General features: G+C 43.2%; 1 protein-coding gene across 1 annotated transcript in view; it reads left to right on the forward strand.

Annotated features, from left to right (window-relative positions):
- The first annotated feature begins 1,890 nt into the window (after positions 1–1,890).
- MTNR1B (melatonin receptor 1B) overlaps positions 1,891–14,492 on the forward strand; it is a 37,228-nt gene continuing 24,626 nt past the window's right edge. The window contains exons 1-4 of the mRNA XM_055320367.1: positions 1,891–2,016; positions 6,397–6,703; positions 7,514–7,591; positions 8,129–8,196. Of these exons, the coding sequence (XP_055176342.1) occupies positions 1,891–2,016; positions 6,397–6,703; positions 7,514–7,591; positions 8,129–8,196 (579 nt within the window). The remainder of the gene's footprint in view (positions 2,017–6,396; positions 6,704–7,513; positions 7,592–8,128; positions 8,197–14,492) is intronic.

Here is a 14,492-nt window from a genome sequence, read left to right on the forward strand (position 1 = left end):
TCTGGGGGCTCCACAGCCTGGACTCTATGCCCAGTCCTTCTTTCCCTCTCTTTCCCCCATTCTAGTTCTCTCCCTCCCCCAATCCTGACCTGACTAAGCCTGTCCCTGGGGTCATTGGAGCTGCTGCCGGCCATCCTCTGGCTTGGGTGTAGGAAGCGGATCTACCTTTACTTTGGGGTTTGGGCTTTCCCAGTTTAACAACAGAAATCTACCGGGGTGGAACTAGAGCATTTAGAGAGGGTCAGTATTCTTACCAATAGAACTTTACAGCACGTGAAAAATTCACCTTTTAGAAGCTATGATTTATTTTCCCAGCAAGGCTCCTTGATGTCATGATTAGTAAATGAAAATCCAGTAACTTTTTTTTTTAGAGTGAGTTGGTCTTTGTCTTAGTCTGCATTCCTGTGCAGCTATAAGAGGGGATAATCAATGTAGAAATTGGGCAGAATGCTTCCCTGTGAGGGGATTAGTTGTCCTGCTGACAAAACTCCAAATTTAATCCCTTATCATTTCTCACCCATTGCAAAGGTAGCTCAGTAAGAGGGACTGTGGCCCTGACACCCTCAGATCCAGGTTCTGACTCAAGAGTCCCAGGGATTGATAGCAAAGGGGAGGCACAGGAGGGCCTGGGCTTCTGCACACACCATCACTACATACTGAGCACAGACTGCCTGAGGACTCACCTCTAGCTTTGCTGCTTATTAGCTGTGTGACCTTGGGCAAGTCACTTAACTTTTCTGAGTCCCAATTTCCTCATCTGTAAAATGAGAATAAAAAAATAAAATAAAATAAAATAAGAATAATAACAGTATCTATTTCTTCGAATTGTGAATATAATTTGAATTAATCCACATAAAGGGCTTAAAACAGGTCCTGAACAGAAATGCCCAATAAATGTTAGCTATTTTGTTTACTCCTACTTGTCACTGAATTGTAGAAAGGAAGCATCCATGTCAGAGCTGCCCTGAGAAAAAAATATCTCACCCTTCATGGACAGACTTTACTTGACAGCTAGATCATCACTTTAAGTAAATAAAATGCATTCGCTAATTGAACGGGTAGATTTGTATGAACTATCCACATATTTTTCATCCAGTCACTCCATGTGGTAAATAGATCCAAGAATAAAATCTATTTATTTTTTCATTGAATAAACACTCATTATCAGGTTCTGGGTTAGAGTGCAAATAGAGGTCTGTATAGCATGTGTCTAAATATTTAACAATTATAAATCAACGTCGCAAGTCGTACATAAAATGGGTTTTCCCACTTTGACAAATTCACTTTCAAGATGACCTAGAAAGGCAGGTTAGTTGGTAGGAAGGTACATGGAGAGTGCTAGGTGTGAGCTGGGTTACATAGGGTGATCAGAGTTGCTTCACGGAAAAGGGAACATGGATCTAAGGAGGCAAGCCATGCAATATCTGAGAGAAAAGCATTTCAGACAGTGCAAATGCTCTGATGCAGAATGAGAGGGTGAGCAGTTGGCCATCAGGTGAGAGTGGTAATGGGGTAGAGGGACCAGGTTCTGTGCCCAAATGTGTCAGTGGAAGGATGGCTGGCCATGGGCCCCACCCATGACCTGACACCTTCTTTTTCCACCCCAGCTTGATTCTTCCCCCTGCATCCTTGCACACAGGCATGTGGGTGCTCTGGTTTACATGTCCCAGCTGCACGTGGAGCTTCACCCACTCCAGGCCTAGGGCTGCTCACCCTGATGGCATCATTCCTCCTTGTGAGGCTAAACTCAGGAAAGAGGTGCATGTAGGTAATGGAAGTGAATGCTGGACCATTGGGGTAGATGACTCCGGGATTCTGGGCATCTAGAAGGAGGGAGTGGTCTTGGTAAACAACTCCTTTGGCCCTGTAGACTCCTTATCCTGTGGGAAGATGTATCACTGGAAGAGGATAGGAACATATGCTAGGCAGGAGCCTTTTGTTTGCGTCCATGGACAGTACCACTTAGTACAGCCCCTCGTTGCTGCCTGTAATGCCCTTGGTGTTGGAGATACCACAGTGAGAAGACAGACATGGTATAGAACATAATATGAACAAGCATTAAACAACTACTTAAATAAGTAATTATTCCAATTGTGAGAATGCCATGCAAGAGAAATCCAAGGTGTCGTAAGCACATGGGGAGAGAGCTCTGACCACTTCTGGGGTTTATAGGAGGTTTTACTGGGAAAGTTCCATGATCTGAGAGCTGGAAGATGTGGAAGGTATAGAGGATATGAAAGCATCTTCTAGGCAAAAGAAGGATGATGTGCAAAAGCCCTGAAGTGGGAACTGAAGAAGGTTAATACATCTGGAAGGCAGAGAAAAATGGAGAAGGAATGGCAAGAGACTGGAGATGTATGGGACACTTAAGGGTATGAGAGGAATTTTGTTTTGTAAGGACTTCTCTAGAAGCAATGAGAAGGCATGTAAGGATTTTAAGCAGCTTATGATTTGATAATAAGAGATGGGGGCAAGAGGCAGAGGTGCACTAAGCCATTTGGGAGGCTGGTGGGAACACATTGTTAGCTTCAAGAAGATGTAGAGAGAAGTGGATGGCTCTGAGGTCTGGGGCTCAGCGAATATGGAAGTAAAGTAGGGGAAATATCCAAGATGAATTTCAAGTGTCCAGCTTAGCAACTGGGTGGGAGGGTGGTGCATGTCCAGTGCAGCAGGCCATGTTGAGTTTAAAGTGATGGTGAGGGGATCCTTGGGTGGCTCAGCGGTTTCACGTCTGCCTTTGGCCCGGGGCGCGATCCTGGAGTCCAGGGATCGAGTCCCACGTCGGGCTCCCGGCATGGGCCTGCTTACCCCTCCTCCTGTGTCTCTGCCTCTCTCTCTCTATGTCTATCATGAATAAATAAATCTTAAAAAAAAATTATAAGGTGATGATGAGAAACCGGATGTAGACATGGAGAGGGAGCTCAGAGAAGATGCCTGGGTTGGACCTGTCAATGGGTAAAGGCAGTGGAACTGAGGGAGGAGATAGGGGTCATCTAAGTGACATCTCCCTACAGGGCTCTCTCCTCAAGGAGAGGAGGCCAGGGTTAGCTGAGTTCTGGAAAGTTCCATAATTCCGTGTTGGACTCCTTGTTTTCTTATACTTTAACCTCCATCATCCTGGTCCAACCCACCATCATCCCTATTCCCCACAAGGTAGTCAGAATGATCCTTTTTTTTTTTTTTTAAGATTTTATTTACTTTTGCAAGGGAAAGAGAGAGAAAACATGAGTGTGAGGGACAGAAGGGGCAGAGGGAGAATTAGACGACCCCCTGAGCAGGGAGCCTAATGCCAGACTCGATCCCAGAACCCTGTGATCATGACCCGAGCCAAAGGCAGATGCTTAACCAACCGAGCCACCCGGGCTCCCCAGAGTGATCCTTTTAGAACATGTCTCTCCGTGGTTCAAAACCCCCCAACAGTCCCAAGCTCACTCAGAGGGAAAGTCAAAGTCCTTATGGTAGACCACAGGGTCCTGCACAATTCAGCATACATGTTCCTTCCACCCCACTACCACTCTCACCCAATGGTCAACTGGGTTGACCCTCTTACTCTGCACCAAAGCATTTGCACTGGACATTCCTCCCATCTGAAATGCTTTTCTCTCATATATTGCATGGCTTGCCTCCTTAGATCCATGTCACCTTCTCTGTGAAGCAACTCTGATCACCCTATGTAACCCCAGATCATACCTAGCAATCTTCATGTACCTTCCTACTAAACTGTAAGCTTTGTGAGGGCAGAGATTTTTCTCTTTTTACTTATTACTGCAATTTCCCAGCACCTAAAGGAGTCCCTGGCACATTCTTGGTTTTCAGTAAAATTTGTTGAATGAAAAAAATTAAAAAGTCAAAGGAAGCTGAGGTATATCAGGCTCTTACAAAAAAATTATGCCCAGTACAAGATATTTCTAAAGTGAGTGAGTGATCTGCTTCCACTGAAGCTGAAATAAAGTGAAGAGTGAAACATGATCTTTACATTCCTACATGACCTCAATTTCCATATTGATTTGGAGAAAACAATGCATGATCTTTTTCTGCTTTTACATGTTATAACTGTTGGATCCAAGCAGGTATCAGAACAATGTTGGTTCCCTATAGCATCTGTAGGTAACTGAGAGATTTTTTAGTTCCAGAGAGAAACTCCATTAGACACAGGGTTATTGTCTTTTTTCCAACCTCTCTGGGAAACAACAATGCATTATTTCATGAACTAGAAAAAATTAGTTTGAGAATCACTGCTATTTATATTTGGGAATAGTGTGTGGGCATTGGCCTCCATGGGTGGCCCCAGGGATTCATGGCTTCTAGTGGAGGATAAATTGCTGTGAAGTGCATAGCCCCTACTCCCAGGAGACCCTGTTGGAGCACAGTGAAAAGATGACCAGATCGGGAGTCATAATCTGGGTTCAAATCCTCAATCTTCCACTTAGGAAGAGAAGTCATAGTGATAGAAGGGACCTTCTCTGAGCATCTACTTCCCTAACTGAAGAGGACAATAATATGGCCATTCAGCTATACGTAGATACTTACTGGAACCCTTAATCTTCTGTGAGTTAGTCACTACTGTGAGCATATTTTCTATTAAGTCATCTTATTTTCATAACCTCTGAGAGGGTTCTATATTTATCTTTCTTTGACAGTTGAGGAAATTGAGGAAATGTTAAATAACTTGCCCAAGACCACCTAGATAATAAGGGCTGAGCCAGTCTGCCAAACTAAGGGAAGGGCCCAAATGTCCATTCACAGATGAAAGGATGAAGATATATATATACATATATATGAATATTATTTTTATATATATACATATATAATGGAATATTACTCAGCCATCAAAAAGAATGAGATCTTACTTTCTGCAAGACATGGGTGGAGCTAGAGTGTACTACACTGAGCAAAATAAGTCAGTCAGAGAAAGATAAATACTATATGATCTAACTCATATGTGGAATTTAGGAAACAAAACATGAACATATGGGAAGAGAAAAAAAGAGAGAGGGAAGCAAACCATAAGAGATTCAACCACAGAGAACAAACTGAGAGCTGCTGGAGGGGAGATGCGCAGGGGATGGGCTAAATAGGTGATGGGTATTAAGGAGGGCACTTGTTATGGGGCTCCTGGGTAGCTCAGTTGGTTAAGCATCCAACTCTTGATTTTGGCTCAGGTCATGATCTCAGGGTTGTGAGACTGAGTCCCATGTCAGGCTCTGCTGGGCATGGAGCCTGCTTAAGATTCTCTCTCTCCCTCTCCCTCTCCCTTTGCCCCTCCCCTCTACTCACATGCCTGTTCATGCTCTCTGTCAAAGAAATCTTTTTTTTTTTTTTAAAGGAGGGCACTTATTATGATGAGTCCTGGGTGTTACATGTAAGTGATGAATCACTAAATTCTATGCCTGAAACCAATATGACACTATATGTTAACTAACTAGAATTTAAATAAAAATTTGAAAAGAGGGCAGCCTGGTGGCTCAGCGGTTTAGTGCCGCTTTCAACCCAGGGCCTAATCCTGGAGACCCGGGGTCAAGTCCCACATCAGGTTCCCTGCATGGAGCCTGCTTCTCCCTCTGCCTGTGTCTCTGCCTCTGTGTGTGTGTGTCTCTCATGAATAAATAAATAAAATCTTTAAAAAAAATTTTTTTTGAAAAGAAAAAAAAAAGGAGCTCAGCCAGCCTGAATGCAGAACTGGTGTGCTCACCCACCCACCGCAGCGGCCTCCAGCCACCTCCAACCACCAGCGAGACTTATCACGTATTGTGGACAGCCTACCTTATTATAATTATACTTAAGTATCCCAATAATCTGCAACATCATAGTCACATCTCTTTCTTGCATGAGCCTTCCAGAGCCCAAAGGTTAAGTCGCTTGCCCAAGTGCACTCTGGCAGAGCCGGGTGCATGCTGAGGTTTCGGCTTCCAAAGCTGGCTCTCTTCCCCTTACACCAGGGAAATAAAGTAGCACAAGGAAAAAAGCTTGGCAACTCGCAAAAACGCTCTACAGACATGCGAGGGTGTTACCTTTCCCCGAAGTCAGAAATTCAGGCTCTCCAGAGCTCCCAGGTTACAACTGCTTTACCAATAAGAAAAGTGTTTCCGAGCAGTGGATTCATTTGCCAAGGTCACCCAGGAAGCAGGGGAGCTGGGATTGGGAGCGGCGAGTCCCGCCCCATGGTGGTTACCCTGGTCTCCGCCCTTCACATGGGGGGACCCCTGGGGTCAGGGGTACTGGCTAAGGGGCTCTGCGTAAAAATCATGTATCCTTCTACAGAGTTGATTTGATTCAGAGATTTGGGTAGAATATCACGTTAAACGTGTTGATATTAGCGCATCGGAATGCAGCATTCACAGAAGCGTTTATAATAAAAAACGATACTTCAGAACAATTTTGCCTTTGCTCCTGCAGCTCACGGCCCTCCCCCAGGCGCCCAGGGACCTAGATGAGCCCTCTCAGCCAGCAGGGGTCCTTGGGAAGTTTGAGAGGCTCCTCCCTTGTCATGCACCAGAATCCCAGGGACACAACGCAGAGGCCGCAGGGGCGTTTGCATCTCGTGGTGTGTTTTGTGCTGGTGGAGGTGCGGATAGCTTAGATGTGAGTGACACTGCTCGGGCCGGGGGTGAGGTGCGGGGGTGTCTGTCCTGTTGTCTGTCCTGCGTTGTTTTTGCGTCGACGCTGCTCTGCACCCGGAGCGAGCGGTGGCTCTGGGGCCTGGGTGAGAGCCCGCCCCCCACACCTCGCCGCATGCATTTCCCTTCTCTGCCACTGGGGGTCACAAGTACCCACGATAATGCTCCACCTCTTTTTAAGAAAGAAGTTCCCTTTTCACTGAAGAAAAGTCGCTCTGCCTTTTTTTTTTTTTTTAATTTTTATTTATTTATGATAGTCACAGAGAGAGAGAGAGAGAGGGGCAGAGACACAGACAGAGGGAGAAGCAGGCTCCATGCACCGGGAGCCCGACGTGGGATTCGATCCCGGGTCTCCAGGATCGCGCCCTGGGCCAAAGGCAGGCGCCAAACCGCTGCGCCACCCAGGGATCCCCTGCCTTTTTTTTTTTTTTTTTTTTTTAATTGAAGTTCCATTTGCCAACATAGAGTATAACACCCAGTGCTCATCCCTTCAAGTGCCCCCCTCAGTGCCCGTCCTCCCTTTGTTAAGGAAGGGTTAAAGGCCCCCCGGGGGGGGGTGGAGAGGGGGAATGAGGGCTGGGGGTTGGTCTCCTCCCAGGGAAGCGGCCGCCCCCCAGCTGAGGACCACTTGGGGATATTCGACAAGCAGCTGCAGGGCGGTGGGAAGAACAGGTGTTAACCTCATCTCCTTCACCTGCAGGCTAAATAGCCTCCAGGATGCATTGCTAATGGGCAGCCAGGGGTAGGAACTGGCTTACGATGAGGTCATGTTTTAGAAGCAAATAGATTTAAAACCTGGAATAAGACAAGGTTTAGGACATCCATGATTATGGCCAAAGGGTAAGTGACTGAACTGTGGGAAACCTTTATCTTATTGGACCTTTCTTCTCCACTAGGCCGCAATTTCAGTGTTCTTGGGCTTTGTATTCCCAGCGCCCAGCCCAGCGTACCTCTGGAGTCCTGGTGGACTCACAGTGAGTGTAGAGAGAAGTAGGGAGGGGATGGAGGAAGGACAGGAGACAGAAAGGAAAGAAAGATGGAAGGTGTGTGTGGTAAGACGGTGTTTGTGGTAGACAGCCCCCAGGGAGTTCCACCTTCTGGTATTTGTGCCTTTGGGTAATCCCTCCCCATGCCTGCGGGCTACACCTAGTGACTCACTTCTAATAAATACAATATGGAGAAAGGAGTGCCTGGGTGGCTCAGGCGATTAGGCATCCAACTCTTGGTTTCTGCTCAGGTCATGATCTCAGGGTCATGAGATCGAGCCCCAAGTCAGTCTCCTTGAGATTCTCTCACTCTCCCTCAGCACCCCCTCTCCTCACTGCTGCTCTCATGCTCTCTCTTTTCTCTCTCAAATACATTAATTAAAAAAGAATATGGAAAAAGTTATGGGATGTCATTTCCAAGATTAGGTACCAAAAAGGCTATAACTTCTGTCTTGGGCACCCTTTCTTGCTCTCTGACTCTTGCTTTGAGGGAAGCACACTGCCAGGTTGTGGGCTGCTCCACAGGTGGACCATGTGGCAAGGAGCTGCTGTCTCTGGCCACAGCTAAAGAACTAAGTTCTGTCAACAAGCAAGTTTGGAAGCAGGTCTTCCCCCATGAACCTTGACATGACTGCAGCCCCAGCCAGCATCTTTGCTGATGGCTTGTGAGAAACCCCAAGTCAGAGACACCCAGCTTGCCACGCTGGACTCCTGACCCACAGAAACTGTGACATAATCAATGTTTGCTATTTTAAGACGTCGACTGAATCATTAGGTAGCAATGGGTAGCTAACAGATTGGGGTACCTAAAAAATGGTGTGTGACTGTAACAAATTCCTAGAAAAGCAGAAGCGTAGGCAATAGATGGAAACTTGAAAGGATTTAAGAGAAATTTTAGATTGCCTGCAACACACTTATTGTAGAAATCTGGGCTTTGATGTCACTACTCTTAATGCCTGTACTCTTAGGCCTCTCAGGAAATGCAGATTCTGCACATATGCAAGAATCTTCATGATCATTCCAAAGGCTCTGTGCCCTTTAAGATGTGATAAATTTGAGTCAAGAACACAGAGAGGAGCTCTTTTCTTAGTAACCATTTTCTCCTTTTAAGAGCCATAACATAATGTCAGCATGATCAGCTCTGAGTGATATATTGAAGGTGTCTTATTGGGACAGAATCACTGAAAAGTGTCTGATGTGCTTTCAGTGCAGTGAATTTGACTCAAGGGCAGTTGACTAACCATGCAAACCCCGCAGGAAAGAGAACCAGGCTGAGCCAGAAGAAGGAGGTTAAGTCTTGTCTTTGCCTTTAACTGAGTGATGTTGGGTTAATGACTTGAATTTTCTGTACTTCAGATAATCAATAATAATGGAGAAATATGCCAACAGAGTTCTTGTGAATATTATATATGACACCATAGGCGAAAATGCCTTGACAAATATTTTGTTCTTCATATATATGGTGATAATCCTGCAATATAATGGAGATTAAATTATAACTTCCCTTCTTTTTTTTTTTTTTTTTCGGGCAGCAATTCCCTGTGTTCTGACAACCTTACCACAATACTTCAGAGAAAAGCACCATTGGCCCAAAAAAATGTTTTAGATTCAGCATTAACCATATAAAATTTATTTTTTAAAGCTTTTGTTTATTTATTCATGAGAGACACAGAGAGATGCAGAGACATAGGCAGAGGGAGAAGCAATCTCCCTGTGGGAGCCCAATGCGGTACTTGATCCCAGGACCCCGGGATCATGACCTGAGCTGAAGGCAGACGCTCAACCACTGAGCCACCCAGGCATCCCAGGTGCCCCATCCATATAAAAATTATAAACACAAATGAAATGCCTCTTGTCTATTTTTCCCTGGAAGACCCAGCCAGGCACATTTCACTTCCTTTACGTGCCACCTTTCTTTTGTATTTTTCCCACCTTCCTCTGTCTGTCTTTCCTTTCTCCTGAAAAGGAGGATAGGGACTAAGATCCATTTGGCCAAGTAAGACAGATAAATAGTTTTTAGGGTTAGCAAGGCAAAAGAGAAATAGACACTTTCGGGGATCCCTGGGTGACTCAGCAGCTTAGTGCCTGCCTTTGGCCCAGGGCATGATCCTGGAGTCCCGGGATGAAGTCCCATATCAGGCTCCCTGCAAGGGAGCCTGTTTCTCCTCTGCCTGTGTCTCTGCCTCTCTTTCTCTCTCTCTCTTTCTGTCTCTCATGAATAAATAAATAAAATCTTAAAAAATAAAGAAATAGACACTTTCATACTCTGGTGTTGGAACTACAAATTGGTATAGTCTTTTAGGAGGACCAGGTGCCTATATTTCAAGATTTTTAAAGTATGTGCCCTTTGACCCCATAAAGTCCAAGTCTAGGAATTATTTCTGTAAGAATTACAAGCATATGTGTGTATTTTATATAAATGGAGATGATCATTATGATGCTGTTTAAAATATGAAAAATTAGAAAGAATATAAATGCCATAGGGTGTTGATTATGCTAGATAGCCATTCAAAAGGATCCAATAGATCTATTCATGTACTGGCATGGAAAGATCTCTAAGACATTATAAGCAAGAAATAAGCTAACTGAGTCACTTTATTCATAGAGCAAATATTTACAGAGCACTTTTATTTCAAACACTGGTATAAATGCAAGAAATGTAGCCGTGAGCAATTCAGGCAAAATTCCTGCCTTTACAGAGTTTGCATCATAATTGAAGACTTATGTTTAAAATGTGACCCAGGGGCAGCTGAGTGGTTCAATCATGAGCATCTGACTCTTGGTTTCAACTCAGGTCATGATCTCAGGGTCATGGGATCGAGCCATGATGGGTACCGTGCTGGGTGTGGAGCCTGCTTAAGAGTCTCTCTCTTCCTCTGCACCTTCCTGCCCCCATGACCACTTTCACATGCCCTCTCTCTGAAAAAAGAAAAGAAAGGAAAATGTCACCCCATTTAGGTTAGAAAGAACCATATATGGATATGTTTCTAAATGAGGGTATATATAGATGAATCTGACTCTGTCCCTAGTCTTGTGGCTTTCAATTAGTAGGAAGGATGTTCTTAACTCAGAGACAGGGACATGGGAGTGGCTGGGCACAGTTCATGTTCCTGAGACTAGGAAACTAGTACTAGGAAAGTAGTACTCATAAGGTAGAAGTGCAGTCAGGCAGTACTGGACTGACAGAAAAAGTACTAGATGATTATTTTTCTCTTTTGAACATGCATTTTTACAAACAGATAATATACAATCTTTTGAAGACATTCTATCATACTATCACTAACCCAAAGAGTTCTGCAACCCATGGCTACATAACAATTCAGCAATCCTATAGATTACTCAGTGCTCAGGACTGTGACCTCTTAATCCCTGTCACCCGTTTCACCCATCCTCCTACCCACGTCCCCTCTGGTAACCATCAGTTTGTTTCCTCTACAGTTAAGAGTCTGTGTTTTGGTGTGTCTCTTTTTTCCCCCCTTTGTTTTGTTTCTTAAATTCCACACATGACTAAAATCACATGGTATTTGTCCTTCTCTGACAATTTAGTTTCTTTAGCATTATACTCTCTAGATCCATCCATATTGTTGCAAATGGCAAGATCTCATTCCTTTTAATAGATGAATAATATTCCATTGTTTTATATATATATATATATATCATTTTTTCTTTATCCACTGATCAATTGATAAACACTTGGGCTGCTTCCATACCTTGGCTATTGTAAATAATTCTGCAGTAAACATATGGATGCATAATATCTTTTTGAATTAGTGTTTTCATATTCTTTGGCTAAATTCCCAGTAGTGGAATTACTGGATCATGTGGTAGTTCTCTTTTTAATTTTTTAAGGAAGCTCCATACTGTTTTCCATAGTGGCTGCAACAGTTTGCATCCCCACAAACAGTGTGCCAGGGATCTTTTTTCTCTGCATCCTTGCCAACACCTGTTGTTTCTTGTATTTTTTTATTTTAGCCATTCTCAGATGTGAGGTGCTATCTCACCATGGCTTCTATTTGCATTTCCTTGCTGATGAGTGATGTTGAGCATCTGTTCATATGTCCATTGGCCATCTGGATGTCTTCTTTGGAGAAATGTCTGTTCATGTCTTCTGCCCATTTTTTAATTGCATTATTTGTTTTTTGAGTGTTGAGTTGTATAAGTTCTTTTTATATTTTGAATACTAAACCTTTATCACCTATGTCATTTGTAAATATCTTCTCCCATTTAGTAGGTTGTCTTTTAGTGTTGTTAATTGTTTTCTTTTCTGTGCAGAATCCTTTTTTTTTTTTAACGTGGTCCCAATAGTTTATTTTCACTTTTGTTTCCCTTGTCTCAGAAGACATATCTAGAAAAATGTTGCTATAGTCAATTAGCAGAGAAATTACTTCCTGTGCTCTCTTCTATGATTTTTATGGTTTCAGGTTTTACATTTAGGTCCTTAATCCATTTTGAGTTTATTTTTGTGCATGATATGAGACAGTAGTCCAGTTTCATTCTTTCATGTAGCTGTCCAGTTTTCCCAACACTATTTGTTGAAGAGACTCTCTTTTCCCATTGCATATTCTTGCCTCTTTTGTTGAAGATAAATTGACCATGTAAGTATGGGTTTATTTCTGGGCTGTCTATTCTGTTCCATTGATCTCTGTATCTATTTTTGTGACAATACCATACTGTTTTGATTACTACAGCTTTGTAGCATATCTTGAAATCTGGGATTATGAAGCATCTGCTCTTGTTCTTCTTTTTCAAGATTGCTTTAGCTATTCAGAGTCTTCTGTGGTTCCATACAAATTGTAGGATTAATTGTTCTAGCTCTGTGAGAAATGCTGTTGGGTATTCTGACTGGGATTGCATTAAATCTGTAGATTGCTTTCTTCCCATTAACTTTTATTCTGTAGAGCACTGATTTCTTGTTCAAGCTGTTACTTAATAGCTGTTTAACTTCTGGTCTTTGAGTCTCAGTTTCTTCATCTGTAAAATGAAGAGAAAAATTTCTGCCTCAAGAGGCCATGAGGATCAAATCAAATGACAGAGCTGAAAGAGCTTTGCCATCTATAAGACATTGTGAAAATATAAAATAAGCTTATTACTAATAAAAGGCCAAGTATTTCAGTACATTTTCAACAATGCTTTAGAAGGAGCTCTCTGGTAGTGTGTAAAACATGCTCTATAGAGGGGAGGCTGGGATAAAGAGACCTACCTGGGTTGTTGCAGGGGTAGAGGTAAATGGTGATGAAAGGCATTGGCAATGGGAATGGACAGAAGGGATCCCCATGTGAGAGGGAGTGTGGAGAAGAAAGCAGCAATGATAATCCTACGGTTGTAGTCTGAGTGACCTGGAAGAAAGGATGGCATGAACCACAATAGGTAATTTGTTTACATGTTTATTGAGTGCATGTTTTTTTCCCCCAGGCGTTGGTCTGGGAGCCTGGAGCATATCCGTGAACACCATATCCAAGTTCCCTGTTCTCATGTGTGAACATTCTTGGGGGGGTGGGGTAAGGGGAGGAGGTCATGGATCTTTTCCAGCTGCTGAAATGAGGTGGCCATAGCCCAATCCAAGGATGAGCTTGAGTTGACATGATCTGAAATGAAGACAGTGTGTGTCTGTCTACATGAAAGAGAATTTATGTCTAGGACACATCTCTGAAAATGCTGTAAGACCTTTTTTCTTTCTTCCTTTTCATTATGAGAAATTTCAAACATGTACAGGTGTAGAAAGACTAGTATAATGAACTCCCATGTATTATTCAACTTTAATAATTACCCACTTGCAGCCGCAAGTGGGTAATTATTCATAAACACTTCTACAATTTCCTCCCCCCATTGCCCTGCCCTAATTTCTTTTAAAGCAATTTTCAGATACTATATCTTTTCATTCATATTAAGTATTTTATTTTTTTAATTATTTTATTTATTTTTAGGGACAGAGAGAGGGAACAGGGGGGTGGGGGCAGGGTAGGGAAGAGCAGAGGGACCTGAGCTGAAACCAAGAGTCAGATGCTTAACTGACTGAGCCACCCAGTCACCCCTCATATTAAGTATTTTAATATGTATCTCTAAAAGGTTAAGACTTAAGATACATAACAATCATACCATTGTTATATTTAGAAAAGTGAACAATAATTCTTTAATGTGCTGACTAAAATGAACTACTCTTGAGATTGCTGATGTTAATATTCAGAGGAAAGAGTTTATGTTTGCAACTACACCTTTTAGGAATCCTTCCACCAAAAGAGAGGATCTACCCAAAAAAAGAATGTAGTTGGAAATCTGTGTGCTATTTATATCTTGCCACATGGAGAAAGCTGATAAACAAGTCAAGAAATAAGTGAATATATAATTGCAGTTGATACTAAATGCCAGGAGGAAAAAGAAGCAGGGTGTTGTGGTGGTGCTCACAGGTGGAGGGGAGCTTCTCTCCTAGGAAGGGGGTAGCCACTGATTCAGAGACAGGGATCCATGAGAGCAAAGACTCTCTGGGGGAGGAGGCCTGCAACGCTGCAATGAAGGGGGAGAAGGGAACATTGGTAGGAAATGTGAGGTCAGATCATGCAGTCATTGGAGTTTTTATTCTAAGTGGGAAGGGGAACCACTGGAGCACTTTGAGATGGAGAGTTAGCTGATTTGTTAAGGAAATAGAGCCCAGGCTGCTGTGTGGAAAATGGGTTGGAAGCAGGCAATGGAGGCAGGCTGCTATGTGGAAAATGATGAGAGCGGGATGATACCCAAAGGCTCTTGCAGTTCTCATCCTAAATCCCATCAGGTAGTGGGAGCAAATGGAAAGAATTGGATGAATATGAGAGATCTTCTTAGAAGGAGACGAAAGAGAATCAGCGGGTTTAGGGATGGCTATGGTAAATTCATTTTTAAGCATTAAGGATAGGAT

This window comes from Nyctereutes procyonoides, unplaced genomic scaffold, assembly GCF_905146905.1.
Source record: "Nyctereutes procyonoides isolate TBG_1078 unplaced genomic scaffold, NYPRO_anot_genome, whole genome shotgun sequence".
Taxonomy (NCBI): domain Eukaryota; kingdom Metazoa; phylum Chordata; class Mammalia; order Carnivora; family Canidae; genus Nyctereutes; species Nyctereutes procyonoides.